Source organism: Epinephelus lanceolatus, chromosome 3 (assembly GCF_041903045.1).
Source record: "Epinephelus lanceolatus isolate andai-2023 chromosome 3, ASM4190304v1, whole genome shotgun sequence".
NCBI classification, from domain to species: domain Eukaryota; kingdom Metazoa; phylum Chordata; class Actinopteri; order Perciformes; family Serranidae; genus Epinephelus; species Epinephelus lanceolatus.
The window spans coordinates 38,830,026-38,855,927 of NC_135736.1; the positions used below are offsets into that span (position 1 = coordinate 38,830,026).

The 25,902-nt window shown below is 40.4% G+C and overlaps 1 protein-coding gene across 2 annotated transcripts in view; it reads right to left on the bottom strand.

Moving 5' to 3' along the window:
* Positions 1 to 25,902, bottom strand: part of chrna8 (cholinergic receptor, nicotinic, alpha 8) — a 58,301-nt gene that overhangs the window by 24,095 nt on the left and 8,304 nt on the right. For both annotated transcript variants that reach the window (XM_033624665.2, XM_033624663.2), the window contains exons 2-3: positions 18,857 to 18,996; positions 7,027 to 7,071 (exon numbers count right to left, since the gene is read on the bottom strand). In XM_033624665.2, coding sequence (XP_033480556.1) covers positions 7,027 to 7,071; positions 18,857 to 18,952 — 141 coding nt within the window. In that variant the 5' untranslated portion in view covers positions 18,953 to 18,996. The remainder of the gene's footprint in view (positions 1 to 7,026; positions 7,072 to 18,856; positions 18,997 to 25,902) is intronic.

Consider the following 25,902-nt stretch of genomic DNA (forward strand, 5'->3'; position numbering starts at 1 on the left):
TTAGCAATGTTCACAGCTCTGACAGCATCACACGTTCCGCAGCTTAAATAGTGTTGGTACAATGCCACGCAAACTGAATTCTCATCTATGCATCATAGCATCTCTCCTGTAATATGAAGCATATCCAGTGCAAGCAACACAGAACTTTCTTACAATTATGATCAGCCTAAAACCATCCGTCAAACATTGTCCTTTTAGCTGGGCTGATATTCCATCAAACTGCTGGCTCTTACACTTTGTCTCCAGCTCTGCTAATGAAGCCTGGCAGAGAAACCTTGCCAAGCCAACAGTTGCTGGCAGTGACCCCTACACTCCCAGTTGAGTGTGGGTCCGTATTCAGCAAGGGGCTAACTGAGCCCAACATCAAAGCGTCTAAAGGCACAAAGAGTGAATGTGTGTTGCCTCTGTGCCTCTTTTCATGACTCACAATACGAAGCAAGATGATGTGTGGTCTGTGGAATAGTAAACATATGAGTGTGAGTACTGTCGTGTCTGTCTGTGGGTGTGTATGTGTGTAGTATACTGTATTTATAGAAGTCACATATAGGTGGAGGCACTCAGATGTTGTAGCCAAAGGGCACATTCTCTATGGAGCAAACACAGTCCCATTGCTAATGTGGCCACAGTGCAGTGGGTACATCTGTTTGTGCCTTTATGTGCGTGTGTGTATGTTGGTGTGTATGCATGGGCATACACATATGGATATTGTGCAATGTGTATTTTTGTGTTTGCATGAATGTGCTCTTGGGACTGTTAAATGTGTGCATGTTTCTTTTTGTGCACATGCAAATCCATCTGTGCTTCTGTCCATATTAGTGACCTTACAATCAGTCCCAAATCCTTAAAGGAGGGTGCCTGAATTGAACCATTTCAAAGAGATGCTATCCATCTAAAGGGGGCCTGCTGACATATGTCTCCACTCACGCAGCTAATGACTTAATCACTACACTTGTCAACTGTGGGCCTTGGCGGTTTGGTGCTACACAGCCTTCTTTTCATGTTGTTCACGTTGGCTAAGAAAGCACAACTAACAGCCAACAGAACAAATTACAGCTCAGTAACTTTGTAGTCTGTCAGGAATAGATGAGGAGGACACTGGGCTACATAAGGTAACAGCTGTCTAAGAATAGGTTTGGAGTTACATAACAGAAAATTAAGAAAGCGTCACTAATTTGAAACAACTATATTCTTCTTAAGAGACTGGCAAATTTATTCTCTGAATGCAAGCCCCAGGAGAGGGTGTAGGATGCAAATGTGCAGTATATATCATGCATTCAAGAAAAGTAATGCTAAAATAGTTGGGGAGATGGTGTAATATTTAGCACTTTGGCTGCTGCAAAGAGATAATTGGAATATAAATTGCATGTAAATGATTAGTTATACTTTTATGGTTATCTGTTTTTTCATGTAAATTCTAAATGTATATACTCTGATAGATATAATCCACAGACCTCACTGTCAACATGTGTTATATGGAGAAGATTATACATCAAGTAATTCTGACCAGGCAATCTGATTGGTCCACAAGACATTTAAAATGTGCTCAAATCAGCACAACAGCACACCTGACTTATCACTAAAAATATTACACCACCATTTCCATGGCAACGTTTTCAGTGCCAGAGGAAATACTAGAAGGCTACCAAACTGCTACAAAATGGACCATTTAATCTTTAATTTTGATTTTTACAGCAGACTCAGTTTGATGAATGGTTGGAGGAAGATGAAGCTGCTGCTGCTGCTGCTTTGGTACATACACTGGACACATGCATACTCTATATATCCATGTATATGGGCTAAAATCTATAGGAAAACTCTTTACAATCCTGAAAATATTATATAGCCGAATATGTAAATATAAGCATACTGGAAGTCAATATTTATTAAACTAATATATCTGAAACATTTTTTGGTCTTTATTTCAAATTACCTGCAAGCGCCACGGTCCTGACTGCATCACTATTGTGCCACAGTTGATGTTAAAGGACACTCTCTTGTGTCATATTGCTTAAGTGTACCTCGGGCAGTATATCTCTGTGCAAACCCAACCCCAACCTGGGAAACCCAACCCAAACCTGTGAAGCAACCTGTTTTTTATGCCCGAACCCGACTGGAGCCCAACACAGTAAATGTAACATTATTAAAGCGCTGGGTTTTTGCTTGTCATGCTACTATTATTACCATGGTTACAGCTTGCCAGGGGTGTCAATGTCATTTTAGTTCATGGGCCACATACAGCCCAATTTGACCTCAAATTTCCCTCTGTAGACATTCATTCTTTTATAAAACAGATGAACAGCCTGAGATGTCTAAGAAAAATAAGTGCAATTTCAAAAAAAGGCTCAGTTTTTCCACATTCAGTCAGTCACTGTCATGATATTTGCATTTATCCATACGTTTCCTGGTACAGATACAGGTGTGATACAGTCGGTACAGATTCTTTGAACTGCTGTTTGACAATATTTTGAACAATGCTCAATATCTTCAAACATGGTCACAATAAGCATTCATTGTTATATCACAGAACTGTATTCTGGTCAGGGTGGAAAAGCCTCTAAGCAGAATTTTACATGAAGTAGGCAAAGCAGGTTTAACTTGCTCCTGAAACCTTGCACCTCTTAGTATAGTCATCTAGTGGGCCCAGTTGGACCATTTGGGGGGGGCCGGTTCTGGCCCACATGCTGTATGTTTGACACCCCTTCTGTATACTATAATTATAAACGTGGAACCTCAAAAATGACCGTCAAAAGGCACATACGACACAAACACATTACGCAATGTCATTAGCAGTTAGAAATAAATAAATTTGAGTTTTAGCCAGCTATTGTTGTATGCTAAGTCTTTATCTCCATAAACTCTTCCTGAACTGTAACTGCTGTAAAATGACTTATTTACATAATCCAACCATCGTGGCATATTTGGAGTCATTGTGAAGGAAGAGGATATCATCCACTTTGTTTCATCCAATGTTTTCTGCCAGCAAAGCCTGCTCTTGGCTAAAAAGGCCAGAATCTTTGGAGCAAGTACACAAAGCTTTGGATAAGGTTAGGTGATCATCATTAGCTAGCTAACGTTAACTTACATTAATATTTGCCATCTTAAATAGCCTATGTGTTGTGTTCATGTGTTGTAACATAAATAACAAACCCAGCACTGAACAAGAAGTAGCTCAACACAGACAGTATGTTCATCAGTTTTAGGCTGAACCGGACCCAAACATCATTTGTAAATATTTGCAGGTCAGGAATCCACACTTCAATATGGACTTTTTCTTTGATAGAACGCAGTAAAAACTGTTGACAGCATGACCTACAGATTATCCAGATTCACAGCTACACAGCTCCTGGAAAGACTCTTTACTGATAGATTTTCAGTAAACACACTTGTGTTCACCTTCATTGTATTCAGATTTAGGCAGGAATATCCAGCACTATATTAAAATCCAGATAAAATAGTGACCCTTTAAAGGTCACTTTTCCACCATCAGTAATCACAGGCTATAGAGGAGGAGACAAAAGTAACACTCAGTTCTTAGAAAACTTAAGCTCATTACAATTCTCACAGCTAAAAACCACATAAAATCCTATCCATTCGGATGTGAGACATTCATTGCCTGATAAACCTGTAATCCTTAAATCCTTCACGATGCAGCGAAGGTGAACCTGCCCCTTCTCCGTCTGTCTGTGAGCTACTTAATGTACTTCTCAAGTCTCCTTCAAAATCTGCTGCATCTGCAAAGCACCCTTAAGCCATTACACCAAAGTGGATGCTCATATTAAAGAGATAGCTTCCTGAATAATTGATTCATTCATAACTTGTAAGCCAGTCAGCAGCCAACTCAACCTGTACGAGCGCAGGCTGTGACATCCTTAATAGGCTATTCTGACTGGGGCCGCTGTGATAATGAGGCTGTTGTTCCTACCTGGCTGGCCTGATGTAACATTTTCCTGAGCACTACAATGTATATTCACTGTACCATTAACTTATTGTCACCTTTCCATAATGGGATAGATGTGCTTTAAGTGAGCTAAGTAGCTTAGTTTCTGCATATCTGAATGGCAGTACAGATGTTAAGGAATCTGACAATCGACTTCTCCTCTGCCAGTTGTGTCTTAGCAACTATAATACGCACAGCAGGTCTGTCAGGGTTTCACCTCATGCCCAAGTGTGCATGGGGCTGTAGCAAGAGAAATACTTGGCAAAACAAGTTCAGAAGTTTAGGGGATGTGAAGTAAACATTGGGTTTATCTACCCAAGGCCAAGACTTCACGACTGTGTGGAGGCAGGTTTTGAATGCTATCAGAGTTTAGGTGACTGTTAGCAGCTCTTTGATTTGTGGGAGTTTACACTCCACCAACACCAGCCAGCTTCACCAAGACTGCATTACACGTTATTTCTCGTCTTAAAAACCTTTTCTCTTGTAATGTTAATGTCAAAAGTGACAATTTGAACAAGTACATAAGCTAAGCAGTCAGACCATGGACACATTACATTTGTATGTTTTGTACGTATCATTTTAACATTTCTAAAGTGACGTATTATATGAGCTGACTTTGTCATTTGGAGGTGGAGGCGATGGTGGATGGTGTGCCACCTATGCAAGATGACTGCCAAGCTGCAGATCACTGTTCAAGACCACCAAACAAATGTTTTCTTTTCTTTTTACCAAGTCATTGCTGTGTTTCCAGCTGCTTTTGAGCCACCAAACATGGGTGTTTTAGCAACCTGTTGCTGTTTTTCAATCTTAGATAGTGCCATGAGTGTTGCCAACTCTTTCCCAATGAAAGTAGCTAGCACTAGCTCCAAAAGCTAAAAGTTGCCAGATGATGCCATGGGCTTATTTGCATATTGGTTGTTGCATAATAACAAAGACATTAAACCTTTGCTGAATCAGGTTCAATAGGAAAATCCTCAACACTTGATTGAGAGCTATGGCACTTATACAATAGAGCGTTTCACTGGAATTGCATTGCTAGGCAATAGCTTGAGTCCATGTTTACTTCCTGTCATTGGATGCAACTGCAAAACATTCCAACAGGAAGTACAAAGGGACCCATTTGAAATGTTGATGTTGTCAAGATTGAAAGGGTATAGTGCACTTTGTTGTGCTTCCAATCCAGAGAGCAAGAGCGTCAGTGTAACCATAGAACCTCACAACAACTGAACTCCAAAGGCAAGCAGCATTGCCTCTCCTGTCCCACACCTACTGCACAGCAGAGGAGGAGAGTGGAGAGGGGGAGGAACACGCTGATGGCGTGGACAGGCCGGTAACTTAGCCACTTAGTCACTTTTTAGAAATAAATTTGCTAAAAGTTGAAAAGTTGACACCACAAGCAAGTACTGTAAGCCAAAACATGATATTTTCCCAACCGTAACCAAGTTTTTTTTGTGTCTAAATCTAACCGCACACTAACATTGCTGAAATGTAAAGAAACATAAAGTTTCAACATATTCTCTACATAATAATGTGCAAATGTAACATGTCTGTAGTTTGCAGAAATATACAATGCCAGCATTTTTTCTGGCGACTGGGTTGATTGACTTCCTGAGTCTTGGCGGTGTAGCCTCTAAATGCAGTCTCATTTTTGTGGCCATCAAGTGCATATTTATGAGACCTTTTATGGCATTCTCATTTTAAAACGCGTCAGCTGTAAAGATAAAGATGTCAGCCAGAGACAGTTTTATCAGCCAGCTAATGGCGCTAATGTTAGCTCAATTAGCCAGCTGTGACTGATAAAACCTGCAAGCATTACTTGTCCTGTCACCCAGCAAAATCAATTAGGAGAATGCCTAATCAATATGCACCATTATTATCCCGCTAGAATGGCTTACAGATGTAATAACAGCGACTAATGTAAAATATAAAGGCTTAAAGGAGCTATATGTAAGAAATCTAAAGCAAATAGTCGTAAAATCATCCCAATATGTCACAGAGACTAAGGAATAATGTTAATATAACATACTGATCTCACCGACAACAATAGTACAGCCAGAATATTAGCATTTTAAAAAAAAAATTACGGTTCGCGAATCATGTTTATGTTTTGAATTTGTGTTTTGGCCTGTTGCGCCACCCACCGCCGTCTACCAGTCACGCAGTCAGTAGAGTCTCAGCATCAGTTACAGTTACGACTGAGCTACAGCAGCACGGCAAGCAGCATTAGCAGTGTCCCAGTACATAGCATTAGCAGTCTCCTCAGCTGTATCACGGCAGCAGCGTCAGCAGCAGAGAAGCCGGACTTGCTCGAACGGTCCGCTGGAAAACCGAAGATCAAGGACGCGGCGACGCAGCCCTGCCACGGCAGCCGCCCGTGGGCAAACAAAACAGTCTCCAGCGTGCCGCTGTCCAGCAAACTCAAATCTGTAGGGGAGGGGGGGTGGACACGACTCGTGGCAGTATTTTGAATTTGAGTGCAGTAACCGTTTTGGCCACATTCTTACATACAGCGCATTTAAGAAGGCAGACGAAAGTAGCCCAGTGTTCAGCTCAGAAATGTGATGAGAAAACATCTTTGAAAACATGATATGCTGCCTTAATAATATAATTATCCTCATTATCCTGTGACATAGTCTATTGCTCAGAATAAATATTTGTCATGCCATTATTTGGCTAAATATCATAGAAGAATAAAAAACTCATGCATAAAATATCATTTTTGACATAACCAAATGTTATTGCCTTTTTATTTTGTGGAAAAAGAACACGCCTATGTCATTTGACACAACTGCCGAACATAAAACTTAAGATTGAATTTTATATCTTATATCACATGAGGCCCTGGAGAGTCAATGAAATGCATTAACTTCTTATTTGGGGGATCACAGAGATGTTTTATGTTGGCAACAAAAGGTTATTGGTTGCAGCTCCAATCATACCTGGCTCTCTGACTTCAAAAGCAGTTGAACACTTTCTTGAACACACAGAGCCCACAAGACGCAAACATCACACACACAGTTTCCAAAAATATACCAAATGACAATTATAACACAGTGATCACACAAGAAGTGCTTTGAGGGGAGACATACCAGCTGCAGCCAAGCGTTTGTGATCAACACCTGGTTCTTTTCATCCTGGAGGGAAACGGGAGGAGACAGAGAGAGAACAATCAGCGGCTAGGAGACATGGCTGCAGACAGAAATTATTCTGCAGGGTGAGAAAATAAAAAATAAATACCACGTCTGGTAAACATGAGGTGGGATTACGAGACAGATCGGCTATGAAGTCAAACTGCAACCCAGATGACTCAGAGCTGGCGTGCACTCTGAATGACAATGATGCACTCAGCTTTATTCTGTTTTACGAGATTCTTGTGATGTAATGAGACAGAAGTTGTGTTTTGCCGTTTTAAACAAATGCTATCATAAACTGTGAGGAATAAAAAAAAAAAACAATAAAAGAGAGCAAAAAGCAATCTGCACAGAAAATAGACTATGACACTGAGAAGAAAGGATGAGGCTCTTCTATAAAGAGATGAGTTTCTAACAATTTCTATATGCGTCATGAAAACAGAAATACGCAGACTCAGTAGCTCCAGTTGCATTTTATATTTCACAAGGGTCAGTTCATGGTCAAATGGCCAGAGAAAGAAAAAAGGGGGGAGCGTAGAGGTAGGAAAAACTGAGGAGGAGAGAGTGAGAGGAATCAAGATTGACAGAGAGAGAATCAGAACAGACAGAGGCTGAGATAATTCATCAGACAGCAAAGAGAGAAAGCATAGAAAGAAGTCAGAGGTAGAGCCACAAGGAGGAAGAGCCAAAAAAAGTCTGAGGTAGTAATGGACTTCTTTAGAGTCTGTTTTGCACAATCCTACATGACAGTGACAAGTTTTGCTCCTTGTTACACACTGGTGCACTGTGTGTTTGACGTATTACCTCTCTTACCCTTGAAAACTGTACAAACCGCTCGAGAGCATCTTCTATTCTCTTTCTCTGCGGATTAGTCCTTTTTATTTTCACAGAATCTCTCCAGTGATTTATCACATTATCTTTACACAAGCTGGAATAACACCGCAAGTCCAACCCTTTGAAAACTTTTCCTTTAATGTTACTGTGGTAAAATCAAATCATGAAATCAATTTTTCTCACTTTATTTCTTTCTGTTTCTCATCACACCAGACCTAATCTACTGTACAGTTTTCTTTCTTATCACACAGTTTCACTGTTTTTGCTCGTTTCATCCTGCTTTCCTCGCGCTCTCAGGATACAATTTCAGAGGTGGAACCTGAAAAATGAAGCTTGTTCTTATGCTGAGAGATAGTCACAGAGGAGTGTGTTTAGATCAGACCTTGAGGTTGTTGAATAACGAGTTTCTTAGTCCTTTACTTATTGGAGTGAGGGGCCATATCATACAGTAATGTGAAGTAAGCACAGTTTGTAGTTAATAAGATAAAACTGGCAAAATCATAAGTGCAGTCCTTTTAAAGGTCTTTGAAGAGAAATTGTGGCCAGTGATAAAGTGTACGATATTTGCAGCTGATGTTGTTAGATTATAGATTCTTGAGCCTCTGCACACTTTTCCTTTGACTCCATGTCACAGAGTTTGAATGAATGAATGAATGAATGAATGAGTATTTTATTTTCTTGTTTGGTAATTTACATGACCCATCGGTCATGGATGATTCAGACACATTTACCAAAAACAAACCAAACATTTGGTATGTTAACCCACCATCATCCAACGGCATAATACATGAACATCAACCAGGCACAAAACAAACATTAACCAAACCAAAAGAACATAAATCTCCCACAAATAACACTTCAAGAGACATCAACAATGGAAAAAATAACATAAAATAGAAAACACACAAACACGGTCCCCTGAGCACAAGACACAATACACACATCCGAACAAACAGTAAGTGAGTATTTAGTCAGTTGTAAAGCCACATGATTTGTGGCGAGGTTGAGCTGTATTGCATTATGCTGAAATGTGTAGTATTTTTAGTCCACCTTCATTGATGTAAATGGGAATGAACAAGTATGCTTGCGAAAACATGCCAGTGCATAAATTTAAAAAAAGGCCATGTTATCTGGTTCTACAATGTCAAACAGTCACTAGTCAACTATCAGTTGACCACATCTGTGTAAACATGGATCTAAAAGCATTTTTGTGATGCACAGCTGAAAAACACATTCACATCACGTCACTTGACATAATGTAAATACTTTAATGTGACTGGAAATATGTGTTGTGAGTGAGTAACATTAAGTTGAAACAACGGTGACTTTTGGTTTCACATGGGACATGACCTTTGGTCTCCTGGGCAGAAGTCCTGTTTTGTTTGATCCATCCACCTCTCCTCCCTCCCAGACTTTCTTGCACTTTATACCACGTTATTTACTCTCAGTATCAAGTATTGCCCCAGATGGGTTTACATTGTAGTGAAGGAAAGCAGTGGACGTTCACATCTGAAGATGAGTTCTTAAATGTGATTTAATTTTCTTGAAAACAAACAAATATTTAAAACAGATGATACACTAAAATAAAATATATTACAAAAGACCTGCTTGGCTTGTGGCCTCTCTTAAAAAAAGCAGTTGGGGTCTCTTTTCATATTGAAAAAATGTTGGCATTGTACATTTCTGCAAACAAAGGATATGTTACATTTGCACATTATTATGTGGCAGATATGTTGAAACTTTGAGTTTCTTCATATTTCAACAATGCTGTGGTTATCATGTGGCAATCATGTTTTGGCTTAAAATAGCTGGTTTTTGTGTCACCATCCCCACTGGAAAAACAGCAACGGTTCAATAAAAAGCACCGACGTTTGGTGTCTAAATAGCCACTGAAGACACAGTAATGACTTGCTAAATTAAAATTGGATTTGTTTGTTTGGTGGTTTCAAACAGTGGTCTGCAGCTTAGCAGGCATCTCCCCTAGGTGACATACCAACCCCCACCCCCTACACCTCCTGATGACAAAGTCAGCTCAAATGCTTCATCACTTTAGAAATGGTGATATGATACGTATGAAATTTACAAATGTAACATATTCATGGTTTGCAGAAAGAGTAAAATGCCAACGTTTTGATCTGGCGATTGGGCTGTAAAATGCCCATGAGTTGTTAGCAGTCCCACCAAAGAGTAATTTCCAGTCTGAACATCTCAACGTTATTGTTACCAGCTGTTGATCAATGGAATAGTGTTAAACTGACAGCATGATGTGAATCGTGCCACCAGTGATACAAACAAAACAGGGACCCAGTTGTAACATCCAGCACTCCACAGGGGACATTTAACTCTGACTAAGCCTGCACATTTGCAGGTTTGAGCTGAATGACTTTATGCTTCAGATATATTTGAATCTGGATTTAAGAAACTCAAATCAGCTCAACTTTTCCACTAAGAGGACTAGGGTTCTCACGAGAGTCTCTCTCCTCAGGTTTCCCCACACTTTTCTCAGAAAAAGGACTTTTTGACACGAAAAATGATGCAACATAATTTATGATAATGGATAAACTACACACTCAGGTTTGGAACAACCACTAATATGAAAATGGCACAGTAGTGCAGTGGTCAGAGGCAAGAGGGTTCCTGGTTTGAACCCAGGGTGGGGGAGCCCCCAAGTTTGCATGTTCTTACCGTGTAAGTGCGGGTTTCCTCCAGGTGCTCCAGCTTCCTCCCACAGTCCAAAGACATGCAGGTTAATTGGTGACTCTAAATTGCCCGTAGGTGTGAATGTGAGTGTGAATGGTTGCCTGTCTCTATGTGTCAGCCCTGCAATAGTATGGCAACCTGTCCACGGTGTACCCCGCCCCTCACCCAGTGTCAGCTGGGATAGGCTCCAGCCCCCCGTGCACCCCAACAGGATAAGCAGTTACAGAAAATAATAAATGAATGAATGAATGAATGAATGAATGACTAATATGAATAGGAGTATGTTCAAGATATAAAGATAATAACCACATGACAATCAAAATCCATTAACTTCATGTGTCTTATTATTAAGAAGAATGGATGAACTTCAAAAGGTGCTTAAAGTCTTTGTCATCAACGACAAACAAAGCAAACTCACTGCTCTTACTTCTGTAGTGAAAATCGATTCTCACACAATCGCCGCCTCTCTCTTGCTCTTTCTCTCATCCCCGCCTCCTCATCTCTTCCTTAACTCCCTCCAATCTTATCTACTCCTGTCCTTTCTGATCTGTCCCTCTTCTAAACAGCCTCCTTTCTCCACTGCTGAAATAGAACAGCCTTCCATTGTGTGCTTCACAAAGCAACATATATTCTCTCCCTTTTTTGCGTGTGTGTGTGCAATTGAGCCAATCGTGAAGATTTGGGAGGTTGCTGTGTTTTCGCTGTGTTTTGTACCTGCCCTCTCTTTTGTGGTGTTTTGTGGGATTTCTCTCAGCTGCAATAGGCAGTATCAACCCTGTCACAGCCACCATCAACACTCTAATCTCCTCATAAATCTGCTCTGATTGGTTTTAGACAGACTGGCGAGGGATTGATGGACACTTTTCACATTCAGTGAAAGCTCCTTAACTGTATTTTATTGCAAGTCATCTGACATCATATTGCCAAGGACAAAAACATGCTGTCATGAATTGATGCTTTACTGTAAATCTCTGTGTAAATTGTCCCAGAACTGGCTTTTCATCTATGTTTTATCCTCAGGAGGGAACATTATGATGACTGCCATATTTTCTTTCAGTCCAGATCAGAGGATCAGTGTTTCTGAGATATTCAACAGACAAAAATTGAAGAAAAGAAATCCTGAAATCATGAATCATATCTCAAAATCCTGTATTCTGCTCCCTGCACTAGACTTTACCCCAGATTTTCATCAATTTCCTGAAAAACAGATCTTTAACAGGGCGTTGTAAAATGGATGGTGAACAGGATGCCTTTGTGTTTTCATGGTTCACCGGAAGTGGTTGAATTTCTGCAGCATGCAACACAGCGTGGTTTAGCAAGTGTCTCTCTATATTTATTTTCTGTCTCAGGCTTGGTCAAATCAAATGTGAACAAAAGCAGAAAACTGCCATTGTATTGCGCAAAGCAATACCAAACCAAAGAGGAATGTTTGAAATGTCAAGAATAGTTGTTAAGTAACACTATGATCACCATGCCAACAGCTTTTGATGTATAGCTTTTGTAGTTTCATTTGTTTCTTCCATTCTTTCTCTCCCTCCTTTCAGACATGCATGTACTACATGTAACCTTGGAAGTGGCACATGAAGCATTCAGATCCAATACTTAGAGCAAACACTTTTGGAAACCTTATTTGCTTTCTTGTGGTGAGTAAGCCCCATTCGGACTGGATTTATTTCTCTAGACCTGTGCTGGTCAGTGATTTTAATCTTGTCTGGCACGCATATGGGTGTATGTTCTGTAATAATTGCAGCTGAACTTACCCACTGAGTTTTTTCTGTGATAACAGCTTCTTTTCCTTCCTCTGCTTTAGCAGCTCAGTGTGAAATTTGATGTAAAAATGGAGGAAGTCAAAAATGTTTTTGCTAGTGTGAAACACAGAAACACCACCATATAGGCTGATTTGGCTGTTGTTATGTCAGCTGGGTACTGGTTTTGTCTTTTGGCTTGTCCTGCAGAATGTCCGCTTCTATTCAGTTAAAATGCCATCTGGAACAATGAGTTAAATTACAGAGTAGCACAGAAAGTATTTTATTCCTCTCTTCCCCCTGTAATCCTGTCCTAATGGGGCTTTAGATGAGAAGATCGATGCTTCTCTCATATCTCTCGATTAAATATGAAGTTTGGAAAAGCAGTCGGTTATCTTAGCTTAGCATATGGACTGAAAACAGGGGGAACCATCTAGTCTGGATCTGGCTAACTGGATTAATTTTTTACTTTTTGACAGAGCCAGGCTGTTTCCCCCTGTTTCCAGCCTTTGCTAAGCTAACGCTGCTCCTTGCCTTGTATTTAATGGGCAAATCGATCTTCTCGAACTTGCCAGGAAGCAAACACCTGCAAGCATATTCCCTAAAATGTCAAACTATTGCTTGAAATAAATGTAGCAATACAACAACATACAGTAACAGGACATACTCACTCACAACTTGTCAAACACGGCAGTTTGGTCAATGTTGTCTTTGTAATTATGATAGGAGCATTGGAGGAGGTCAGATGACATAGTACAAAGACTGACACAGTCCTCTTAGGGAGGAGGTCGGGGTGGATGGATGGGTCGAACGAACACAGGACTTTCACCCAGGAGACTGCCTGTCTCCAGAAGTCAACTTTGACTTATTTTAACTTTGGTAACATACTTAACCTCACATAGTACTGCTATGTGGTAATTTATTTGCAGAGTCTGCAGGTCATGGGATGAGATTTTGATATCGGAAGTGTTCTAGTTCGGTTTGTTGTTTGGACTGCAGGTAGACAGTTTGGGTGGAGAGGCGGAACACACTGGCATAAATGCAATTTCAAAACCCTTTGGCTATGTCTGACAATAAGTCAGCTTCACATTAGGGTTTTTTTATTGATCTGCATTCATATGTATATATCGGTTTGTATAGATACATTGAAATGGCCTGCTTGAGTAGGAGGAAGTCTGGGCCGTATATCTGCTGGCTACGCCAGATATGCCCTAAATATTGACCTTTGGGTTCTGAGATTGGTTACATAGCTACGTACATAACTGAACTTTAGTAACAAGCCTGCTTATTTTAACCCAAACCACAATATTTTCTTTAACTTAACCCCCTAACTGTATTACCCTGCAGAAGGGAGCATGCATCTACTGCTAGCTCACATGGCATTACTGAGCTAGCTATAACATTACAGCTCAGCCAAGGGACCTGCCATTAATGTTTAAATCTTGCTCTGTCACAAGTGCAAGCTTCTGGTCCATAAGTAGATGCACGCTTCCTTCTGTGAGGTAATACCAATGGCGTTTGTAGTTTGGTAAAAAGAAGACAGTTTCCACATAAAGGTCTGCAGATTATTTTGAGCAACCAGGTCATAATTTCTGGAAATAGACATTGCTGTTGAGTTTTTCAAATGTATTTTTGGTGCTTTGAGCACCACAAGCCGAGTGCCATCTAGTTCCATAGTATTTGAGAGAAGGCAGACATCTCTACAGCCAGTATCTCCAACACTCTGCAACTCACACCAAAACTATCTAGATTAACAAATAGCACTACAGGTAAGAGGAAGAATATTTGATATGGGGGTGAACTGTCCCTTTCAGTACAGATTTCTGAAATGTAACCTTAGTTTCTTTGTTTGCTACATGCACATGCTACCCCTTCACATACTGGACTGTGACCAGTCCTGTGCTCATCTGCCAGTCTGCTCGTGTATCTGTCATTATTCATGGTGATCATCATGGTGTCTGTGGGCTTTGACCTGCCCCACTTCCCTGGTTAGAGAGTTACCCAGAGCAGATGGAGGAATCAAAGGCCACATTACACACACTTATGAGCACACACACACACACACACAACCAGTTTTACATTATTTACAACTGCCCAGTAAGCATTTATTCATATGGTCTTGCCAGCTTATCCATTATGCATCGACTTATGGCCGGTATACACTGTGCGATTTTGGGCTGTCCCAGACGAAAGATGGCTATCGTGGGAGAAACGTGGCTATATCTTTGGTCGTGGCTCTAAAACGGTGGTCTTACGTCGCACTGTGAGACAGGTTCAAGGACAGCTGTTGTCAATGTCTTGCGACCAAAGATAACCTGAGATAAAATTCTGACAGTGTGAGAAATTTAGGATGACTATCTCACAGTGTGACAGCTGCTACGACCTATGTCTACTAATCAACCAATAAAAATGCAGCACAAAATGACACAATGGTCACTGCGACACCGGCGCTAAACCCAAACAAATGATCACTTGCCATGGAAGTAAAACGAACAAAAAGAAGTCTGTGGAACTCCCAGAAAGAGGAAAGTTTGGTGGAGCTGTGACAGCAGAAGCCTTGTTTATTTGATGTTTCCTCCAGCTGCTATTAATAAAGTATATAAAATAAAAAATTATCATGACCGCGAGAAAAAAGACGCTGCATGGAAGGAAGTTGCAGAGGAACTGCAACTTCCAGAAGAGTAAGGTACCTATGATGGCGCAGATGGATGACGTATGCTGATGCGGTGCACACTGATGACGTTGCATATTGACGTACGTCGTAACCTGCGATTCAGTAGTAAACGACCATCGTACAATCTGCCACATCAAACTTGACGTCGTACCAAAGTTTATTAGATCCACGTCTCACAGTGTGTCATGCAATGGTCTTATAAGATTGCTAAAATCACACAGTATATAGAGGGCATTAGTGAACAATGTAGTGAACAGTAACAACTAGCAGTGCATAAAAAGCAAACACACATATTAAAACATATTCAACAGATGTATGTTTGTCTTTGGTCTTTGGAGATGTATGACTAATGTACAACAACTCAGATCAGTTTAACTGTCTCAATACTGACCATAACTTAAGCACAACACATTATTTGTAACTTCACCAAATTAAAAACATTTTAAATCAACCTCTCCTTCACAAAAGGCACTAAAAGTTCTCGCCACATGGTGTTTGAAACACGCCATATGTTTTCTCCCGAGATTACCTCACCTCTTGACTCTGTGTCTGTTGTTGGAAAGCTCTAAGAAAACATTTAAATGATGTTTTCTATGTGCTGTAAACTTGCCTGTATTAATAATAGAACGGGAATCCTATATAACAGCCCAGTGTACGCCTCTTACCAGCATGTAGTTATCATGAGAAGACATACACGTCTTGTGACAGGACTGGCTCAGGGATGTGACGGGGTGTCGGCTTGGGTTTTTTGGATGAGTGCTCCGGCTGTGTGGTGGGGCTAACAGGCAAGGGGTTATGTGTGGGTTGAAGAGAGGATAGATGCATGAGATGAGGAACAGGAGGAAACACACAGTAAAGCACAGGGTGAACCAAGAAGGAGCAAAACATAATATGAGATGTGACAGAAAATCTACCCAAACCACAGAAGTGTCGATTTAAGAGCAGAGGGTTTGACAGGAAGGATTGTGGCCATATTGAGCTAAAAGATGCTTCTGTGTGTTTCTGGTTGTTTTTGTGACTGTGTGTGTTTGTGGGTGTAAAATGTAGGACACATGGATAAGAACTGGGCTTTTGAATGAAGCTTTTGTCTTAAGAAACAACTTGATACAAATGAGGAAGAAGAAACAGTGGTATTGTGTTCAGGTTTGGAGAGTGTACAGAAAGTATTTAAAGGAATAGTTTGACAATTTGAGAACTACACATACTCGCTTTCTCACAGAGAGTTAAAGGAGAACATTGATAGCACTCTCATATCTGTACAGTAAATATAAATCTACAGCCGCAGCCAGTAAGCTTAGCCTGGTAACCGCTAGTCTGGACCTGTCCAAAGCTATTAAAAAAAAAAAAAAAAAAAAGCTCACAAATTAACATCTCTCATCTGAATCTGTATTGTAAAAAAAACATGTTGTGGTTTCCAGGGAGTTATGCATCCAAATGTTTCTTGGGTAGGTGCAAAGAATGAAGACAAAGCAAATTTTCGCCTTGCACCTTTTGGGGAAATTTGAGTCAACCATTTGTGCAGTGCATGTTGATTGACCCCAAACAACCAATGTAGCAACTGTAGAAACATGACACAGTAATGGTCACAATGTGCATTTACATGAGCCCTAATGTTCCACTAATAATAAGAATAAAATAGCCCAACTAGAATAAAAATGCATAATCAGACTTAGCCGATACGTCCCAATAGGAAAGAATTTTCAGTGGGGTTGTAAACCTTTAATAAGCCATTTAATGTGAAAATATTAGCACATAACCATATAAACCCCCTAATCTATTTTGTTTCTCTCTGTTTGGAATACATTTATTATTTCTGAGCATATTTAACCCACATGGGGATAACATTAGGTGACGTAGGGGATGTGTACACTTCACACAGTGTACACTGTTTTTACATGCCTCTCTCTGCTAATTTTCACAGATAGTTGTTCATAAATTTAAAAAATATTCTCTCTGTTAGTGCTACGTTTTTATGTGAGTGCTCTGATTCATAAATGTAATCTTTGATTTTCAAACAGTAGTTTTATCTAACAGCTGAATTGTGGAGTTGCTTGTCATAAAAATTGTCTGTCGCTGAATGTGAGACATTTAGGGAACATCAGTAAATCTTAGTGTCTATTGATAGGGTGAATGTGAGGTGTTTAGGGGACATTTATAATTTGCAGCTACAGAAAATAACCTGGGTTACACTTGCGTTACATACTTCTGAATTGTATCAACAGGTGGAACCACTTCTTCTCCCTCTATACTTTATGTATTGAATGAATTCAATTTTCTCAGTGAAGTTGGAAATAAATTTCCTCTTCTGTTATATTTAGAGCAGATTAGATGCTTCACAGCTGGCAAAACCACTTTGTACAAGTGAAAATAAATTATATTCTGAATAAATGCTTTGGGGCTTGTGAACACACACATCTTATTGAATCACTTTATTTAGACTTTGTATAAACAGTAAAGTTGGAATCTCTAATCAGATTGACTTCAGTGACTTCAGCTACAGTGAGGTTGGCAGACCACCAGTGGAGAGTCAATGAAGTGGTTAGCCGGGGAACCATATGATTCCAGCCTGCCTTAAATGAGTTGGGTCAGTCATAACTGTTTATCTAATGTGGTTTCAGACAATGACAGCTTGCAAAGCCTTCGCACTTTACATAGCATATGTGATGAAGTAATTTTTGTCTTGCAATTAAAGAGGAGTGCCATTAAGTCATTTTTAAGAAACAACCAGAATGGCTGCAGCTGATGTGGAACTTTTCAAAAACAGCAACACTCAACCACAGAGATATTGATGCTTAACTGTCACAGCTCATCTCTGCACGTCACATGATCTGTAGTCTCTATATACAGACTCTACACTCAGTGAATGTAGAGTCTGTAGGCAAACCCCGGAGATCTTGCCTCCGGAAGAAGAGCGGAAGAGCCCTGGTTTCCGGTTGTAGGTTGTTTGTAGTCCGCGTGATATTGACCAATCACGTTTGAGTGTCAGTTGTTGCCAGGTTAAACGGTCCGTGCGCCGAACTAACGAGGCGGAACATAATTGGCGTCACTGCAAACTCTGAATCCATCGCAATGGTTCAGCATATTTACTTATATATGAACAGAAGTGGGAAATGGAAATTCGCCTCCTCCTTCCAAATCAAACCGGAATGCCAAAAAATCAGGGGTCTGCCCCCAGAGGCTGTATTGCCATCTGCCATAAGTCCGACGCCGAATACAGCCGATGGGTTCCGAGAATGCATGATCTGTTACTCTAAATGGTCTATCTATTTGCATCTAAATGCAAGCCATTTTGATCTGAGGCAATTGATAAGATGATGATAAGAGGAGGAGGAGGGAGGAAGAATGAGGAGCAGCTTGGTGCAAAAATGTAAGACAGCATATCTCAACAGTGAGATTGACTATTTTTGTCAAATAAAAGACAGGACTGAGAGTCTGTGGTGACACAAAATGAAAGAAAAGATCAAGGGGAGAAATAAAGAACTTGCTATTTCAAAGATGAATAGTCTTGGTTGGGTGCTGCCACTGGTAGAATAACAGTTTTAAGTTCAGAGGAAGATGAAGTGTAGTAAGCACAAGGTGTGTGCATTAGCATGTACCACAGTCACTGTGGATAAATCAGATGGAAAAACTTTAACACAAACAAAACAAAGCAAAAAACCTGAAAAAACAATCCAACATGCAAAAAGTTTGACAAAGAGTGTCAACTTCACTTTTTCTTACTCACTCTCTGTGTTGATTTCCAAATTAATTCCACTCACACTCATTTTTTCCACCTGTCTTCAAACATACTCTGTACCTCAGCCTTGCGTAAACACACACAGGCACAAACACTCACCACGTCAATGATTTGTAGCAGTGTTAGGCCGAGTTCCACAACAATGGGCGCAGAGTCGTTTTGGACGGGTCTTTCCAGACGATTGTAGTTTTCCATCAGGTCTCGGTACAGCTTCCTCTGGTACACACCGCCATGGCAACCTGGAGAGAAAAGAGGATGGACAGTGAACATGGGAGAAGAATGAAGGATAGACAACGAGGAGAAGATTCAGCGAGACAAATGGAAGCATGGCAGAGAGGAAAGAGGTGGATGATAAAAGTCATGTGAGGTGTAAGGAAGCAGAGGAAGGAAGAAAAGAATAACAGAATAATAGATAGCAGAGGTACAGAAGTAAAAGGGAGAGAGTAGGAGGTGAGAAAGAAGAAAATGGAAGGGTGACATGATATGTTCAGATAAAAGAAAAGGAGCAATGGTGGGAACTGACGCATTTACATTCTACTGTTTATATCTTTGAAAGAGACTCATCCAACCCTGCACTTTAATAAAACATACTCAGAATATTCTCCCACACATATTAATGCCTGTAATCTAATCAGCTCTATTATTGCAATTGTTGTTCATGCGGCACAAAATCCCTCAAGAAATCCTGATAAAGTCACAATAAGCTGAATGTAATGAAAACATTATTAACTATGTGACTTAAATTGTGTTGACTGTGCTTTCTTTTTGTATCTCCTGTAATCATTAGGTCTCATCAAGAGCTTTACACTGAACAACCAAGCATTCATCTCTAACAGGAAGGAATGTTACAGCGCAGTCCCTGATGCAAAGAAGAAAACCCAGTCAGTCGTGAAGGTAGAATGTTTTCTCTTTGGTAGAACAATGATAGGATTGTTTCTCTTTCACCAATGCTTCTATAAAAAATAATTAAATGTTGGTTCACATCATCAACCCTTCAGACACACAATCCTGAAACAAGTCCAAATAAAGTTATTTTTTTCCTTAAATCATAGTAATTTCATTTCAGTCAGGACCACTTTAGTCAAAGAAAATTTAATCTCCATTTGCAGTATTATATTTGTTGGTATGGCTCTGTTCTGGGGCCCCTCTGACTTTCCTAGGCCTATACAGAAAGCCTCTTCCACATGCCTTCGTGGAAGGCCTTAAGGCAGAGAGAACCCACCTCTCTGCCCTTCCATCCACCTTTATGGAAAGACTAAGGCAGGGAGAGCACCAGCAAAGACCTCCCGGGAACAGAACAGAACCAGCATCAATGACAAACAGAAATGACATTGATGAGTCAGATACCGCATGAAAAAGAGGAGCTGGGGTGGAGGCGTGCAGAGGATGTAGCAACAGTAGACAGGCCAGAGCAGTTTAAATAGGGCGCCCTGAATGAGATTCATCAATTGGTTGCATAAATAGGAATCATGTGATTTATCAGCTGACTCCCTTCCATCAATCAGCTGCTTCATCAGTTGATTGAGCTATTTAAGATTAGCTAATGTAGCTGGGATGTGAGCTGAGCTTGGCGTCATGTCCTGCCTGAACTAACACTTTGCTCAGTTTAATTTAGGGCTGTTCTTGCTGGGGTCCTCTCCCACACCAAATTAATAGACAACATAAAATCACATTGCAATACACCATAACATCAAATAACAATCAGGGTTTGTCTTTACTTTTACAAACAGCAGCTGACAATTTCTGCATAGTAGGGAAAGAAAATCATTGATCTCTATTTGTGTCTTGAATGACATGCGCAGGAAAAAGTTACATGAAACTATGTCTCTGCTTCACAGTAGTTTAATGAACTTGTTTTGGTTCTGTTAAAATAAATTCACCACCATAGACTGCCTAATATGGTAATCAGAAACTGTCCTCACACGAAGAATGACAGCAATGGTCATTACAGAAAGTGCCGTAAAACAGTGTAAGTTCAAGTGACAATGCCCTCTAGTCACTGTAGTAGTTATGACAGGAGCAAAGGAGGAGGGCAGGAGCTTGGACTCTCCTTATGGGGAAAGACCTCTCCTCATCTTATTTGCAAACATGTCAATATGCTTTAAAAATGATCATTTACACTCCAAAGAAGTTCACGTTGCACCAGCACGAGCAAGCTAGGAGCATGAGTTAAAGGATTTTGTGTAGAGAGCAAAGCAGATTTTTTTTTAAAAAAAGTTGGAATACCGGCTTATCTCCCGTTCCATCCCATTTCATCTCTGCTCCGGTATCACTCTCACCACAAATTCCAAGCATGCTCAATGCAAAAATGCATCTGTGTATTGAACACTATAACTATTCTCTGTCAAAAATCAACTGCTGTGAGGTCGACAGTGGAGTTTACCTCGTACTTTCAAAAGGAAACTGAGGGAGCGATGAGTGGGGTGAAATTTAAGGTGAGCATGGTGCAATAATAAGCAAGGAGAACAAACAGCTCCGTGAGTGAGAAGCAGAAATTCTCACCGCTCCACTCTGCTCAACATTTATAAGCACTACACAACTTATAAACGGTTAAGAAATGGCTTATAACACACTGTAATGAGTGTATTCATCAAAACCCTACCTGTGTGCTCTCATAAGTAGACGCTGGTGTATGAACAGATAATGAGTGACACTATAGTAAAACACAGTTGTTATAAAATTTGTCTTTGTATTGTAGAATATAATTGTTAAAAAATAGTGTACATTGATAAACATAGCTATAAAGTGTCCTGTAAACAGGTTAATAAATGTCTCTATGCTGCTTATAAGTGCCAAACAGGTAGGACTCATTTTAAAGATTCCATAATCACATAAAAATTCTTGACGCAGTGACTTTAAGTTGCCCACCCACGCCTACTGAAACTTGAGAGGAACAACTTCCCCTCTCATGCCAAGGTTGCCACCAACACAGCATTTACAAAACTTCCAGACTCCCTCATCCTTCACTGTCTCATATGAGCCAGAACTGAAAAGGTCTCAGCCTGCATCTCCCTGGTGACCCTTGTCCAAATTAGATGTTGTCTCAACATATTCCAGCAATTACCGAGTGACAGCCAAGACGCCAGCTCTCCCACAATGACTGAGTGCATGACTAATTAGCTAATGAGGCAAAAATAAACAAAGATAGCTCACTGGGTATTTGTGTGTGAGGGTGTTGTCAAGTGTCAGGTGGGGCACCCCTAAATCTCGGTGTGACGGGGAATCTGCATAATGGGTGAGAGTGGCAGCCAGCAGAAGTGTTAGGAGTCGATGGAGTGAAGTGAGCCGAGCCAAAAAAAAAGCTGAACAGAGTTGAGCTTAACAGTAAAGAGGCCTGTCACTGAGCCACTGTAAGAATAAACACAGATCTGAATGGGTGGAAACCTGGGATACACTGCAGTTAATCTATAATTAAGTCCAGCTTTTATTTTCTTCCCTAGTGTCTCTATTGCTCGCAACAAATTCCAGATGTATCGCTTTCCTGCAATTATTTGTCATGCGTAGTACTGACAATTCTGAACAATTTGTCCATGTTCAAAGAGAGAAACACACACAGTCTTCCTCTCTGAAGAAGATGATTCTCGTTGGTTATTATCTTGTTTGTCAGAAATCAAGCACTGGATCTCCTAAAACTTTCTCTAGCTGAATGAAAACAAATCTGATATCAATAGTTTGATCCTCCAAAGACCATCCCAATTTTACAAAAACATCTTGGCTCCCCGTCTACAAATGTCAAACCTGCAGCCAGAAACCTGGGTGTAATATTTGACAGTGACCTTTCATTTGAGAAACAAGTTACATAAGTTTTTCAATCTTGTTTTTATCAATTGAGGAGTTTCTTAAAAGTTAGAGCTTTTCTATCCCTCTTACTGAACTCAAAAGGTCATTAAGGCCTTTGTGAAGCCAAAAAATAATCTCATGTCTACAGAGAATACAAAATGCAGCTGCTTCATTTTTAAAGCTGGAGTGCGGAGCTTTTGTCTCCCCCTCTGGCAGTGAGAGTAATGAACACTGTTGACGTGTTTATGACGTATGCGGTGAGCTTGCTGCCAAGTTTCTTTTTATTTGGAGCATCACTCCCGAAACTTTTCTTGTACACTTCCTAAGATTGTCCGCCACAGCTTTTGCCACCCCTAACTGCTGCTCTGTTGCCATGGTCTCCGTTCCCCCTTTAAAAAGTCTTTATTTCACACTGTCAACATGCACAGCATCAAAGATAAACTATAACCTGTACCATTCGCTACATCACTTACATATAAGATAACAAAAGAAAATACAAGAAAACAAAATGAAAATGGAGCCAAACAGAAAAAGACACCAAACACAAAACAAGTCTGACATAAAATAAATAATTTTAGTCTCTCTCCCTTCATGCCAACAGTTGCTGTGGCTGGTTGACTTAAAACGCACCACTTAGTTGAATCCGCAGGGCAAAGTCGCAACATACACCACAACTATGGTATACTGTGAAATGTGTGAACTCATTAGGCAAGGGCTTGAGTGTAACAGATGTTCATTTGCTATATATGTTTAAGTCCTGCACCCCAGCTGTAACAAATACTAGAAGATGGGATCATATCAGCCCCGTCTGAGCCTCACTGGTTACAAGTTTTAGAACTAATGTTAAAACTCTATGTGACATTCAGAGTGTATAGGTTGTCTGGATATGGTTCTCAGCATTGAGGTGGCTGAGCCAGCTAGTCTAATGGTGCCAGCGTTAAACAATGGTAACAGTGCTGACAGAGCTAATGGTGATAACCAGGGGGAACCAGAGGGTGGGCGCTATGCTTTGATGACGATGTCATCCTAATGTCAGCAATAACCGCAGTATGAGCGCAGTGCAGAGCAGCGGCAATGAGCTACCCAGTGGGATACAAGCATGCACACACACAACAACAAACCACAGAGAATCTGTGATTACAACACACACAGCAGGACTGTCACTGTATTCTCTTCTTAGGATGCCATTACTCCACTCTATCGTTACACGGCAAATAGTTGTTTGCTGCTATGTCTATTAATGCTCTGAATTTTGCATACAGAACCTCTGAGATTTTACCTATTACCTTCAAAGCACTTTATGGTTTAGGTCCTTGTTGCATTGCTAAATCACTGCTCCCCTGTGAGCCAGAGTGCAGCCTCAGATCTCAGATCCTCAGGCAGGACTCTCCTGGCTGTTTCTAAATCCTGGCTCAAAGCTAAAGGTGACCGGGCCTTTGCACTCATGACCCCACAGCGCTGGAACTCCATGCCTGAAGATCTAAAGCATTTGGAGTCAGTGACATTGCCTTATTAGAGTCCTGATAAATAAAGTGTGTGCATTTATTATTATTATTATTACAGGATGGAAGACAACATCTTTAAACCTCCATTAACAGATTGAAACCCTAACAGGTACAGTAGACTGCACTAGATACACACAGCATGTTGTTGGTAAGTTGTGATGACTTATTCCAGTGCAGCCTCAGGCAGTGTGTCTGGGCTTTGGTTTGCATCTGGACTGCTTCCTGAGATCTGCCTGTTTATCCCTACAGTGTCCCATATGTGATGCTTCATGTCAGTAGTTCAGTAGTTATGTAACATCTCTCTTACTTACTGCTCCCTCTGTATGCCTCTGTCTTTTTTATTATGCACTGTATGTTTGTATTTACACAGGCTTATAAAGTTTATAAAAGTGCATTCCTTCATATGTATCTGCTAATATATGGTACTGGTAGGCCCTATATTTAAAACTCAGGGGACAGATTGGTCAGTCAGTGCCTTTAGATGGCAAAATAAACTTTGAAACTGTCAAATTTTAAGTGTAGCTTAAAGGGAAACTTCAGTTTTTTTCAGCCTGGACCCTGTTTTCCCATGTTTTTGTGTCTAAGTGACTAATGGGAATAACAGTTTTTGAAACTGGTCCAATATTGAGTGAGAGTGCTGCAGCCAGCAGCAGGAAAACAGGCTGCAGTGTAATCCCTGCAGGCAACTGAACACCGTCCAATTAAGTCTCCCACATGACTGTTATTATAAGTGTTTGACAACCTTATTGAAAGGATTCCTACAGAGACAGACCTTTTTGTCAAAGGATAAGATGCTTTTGGTTTAACCAGAAACAGGAAATCGCCATTGCCAAACACACCAGACTCTATTTAAAATAAACAGTACTTTTATAACGTAAAACACATTTCATTCAATGTTGGCAGAAGCAAAATAAGAACTCATAAAAACCATCTTGGCTCATCTTTCCACTGTTCCAACAATCATCACCTCTGGTTTGGTTGAAATAAATCTGAGATTCACCCAGTTCGGTATGAAAATATGCTGCCCCTATACACACTTAAATTACTTTTTATTTAACTGCAGTCTGGTGGGTTTGGTGATGGCGATTTCGGGTCTGTTTCAGGTAAAACAAAAAGGATCTTACACTTTAACAAAGAGGTTGACCTCTAAAAGAATCCTTTCCAAAATGCTGTCAGACATGTCTTATAATTAATAACGTGAGCTTGTCAGTGGCAAAAACAAACACTTTTAGTGGACATAAAGTGATGGTGCTCAATTGGGATTACATTGCAGCCGCTTCAGCACTTTCATTCAGTGCTGGACCAAAAATTGTTGTTGGTCACTTAAGCCCCGTTTCTACCATGCAGTACGATACAGTATTGTTTGGTACTTTGGCCTTTTCTTCCGTTTCCACTGTGAAAAGTTGTGGATGGTACCAATGGAACTGTTCGGTACCGTCCCCATTTTTGGTCCCCCCTCTGTTGGGGTACCTAGCACACAGACCTGGTACTATAAAGTGGAGCTGTGAGCACTGCAGTCCATTGATTGGTCTCTCTGCTCAGGGTGGTTTTGAGGCTTAACCACTGTTCATACCATGGAAAGTTTTACATTTCAATGTGACTACTTTAACCATTACTTTATTTTTTATTGTCTCTCTCTTGGGTGACATACACTTTTAGTAATGAGTGGATCTTCAAGCATTTGAAAATATATAGTAATTTCAACCAGATTATGTGAACTGCATATATTCTAATCTTCACTTGCAGAAAAAAAAAAGTGTTGGAGAGCATCGGGGCTGGGGCAACACTAAACCCCTGAGCTTGCCTTAGAAGGACTAAATGCACAAACCCGCTATTTTTAAATATCCCATGGAGAGAGAC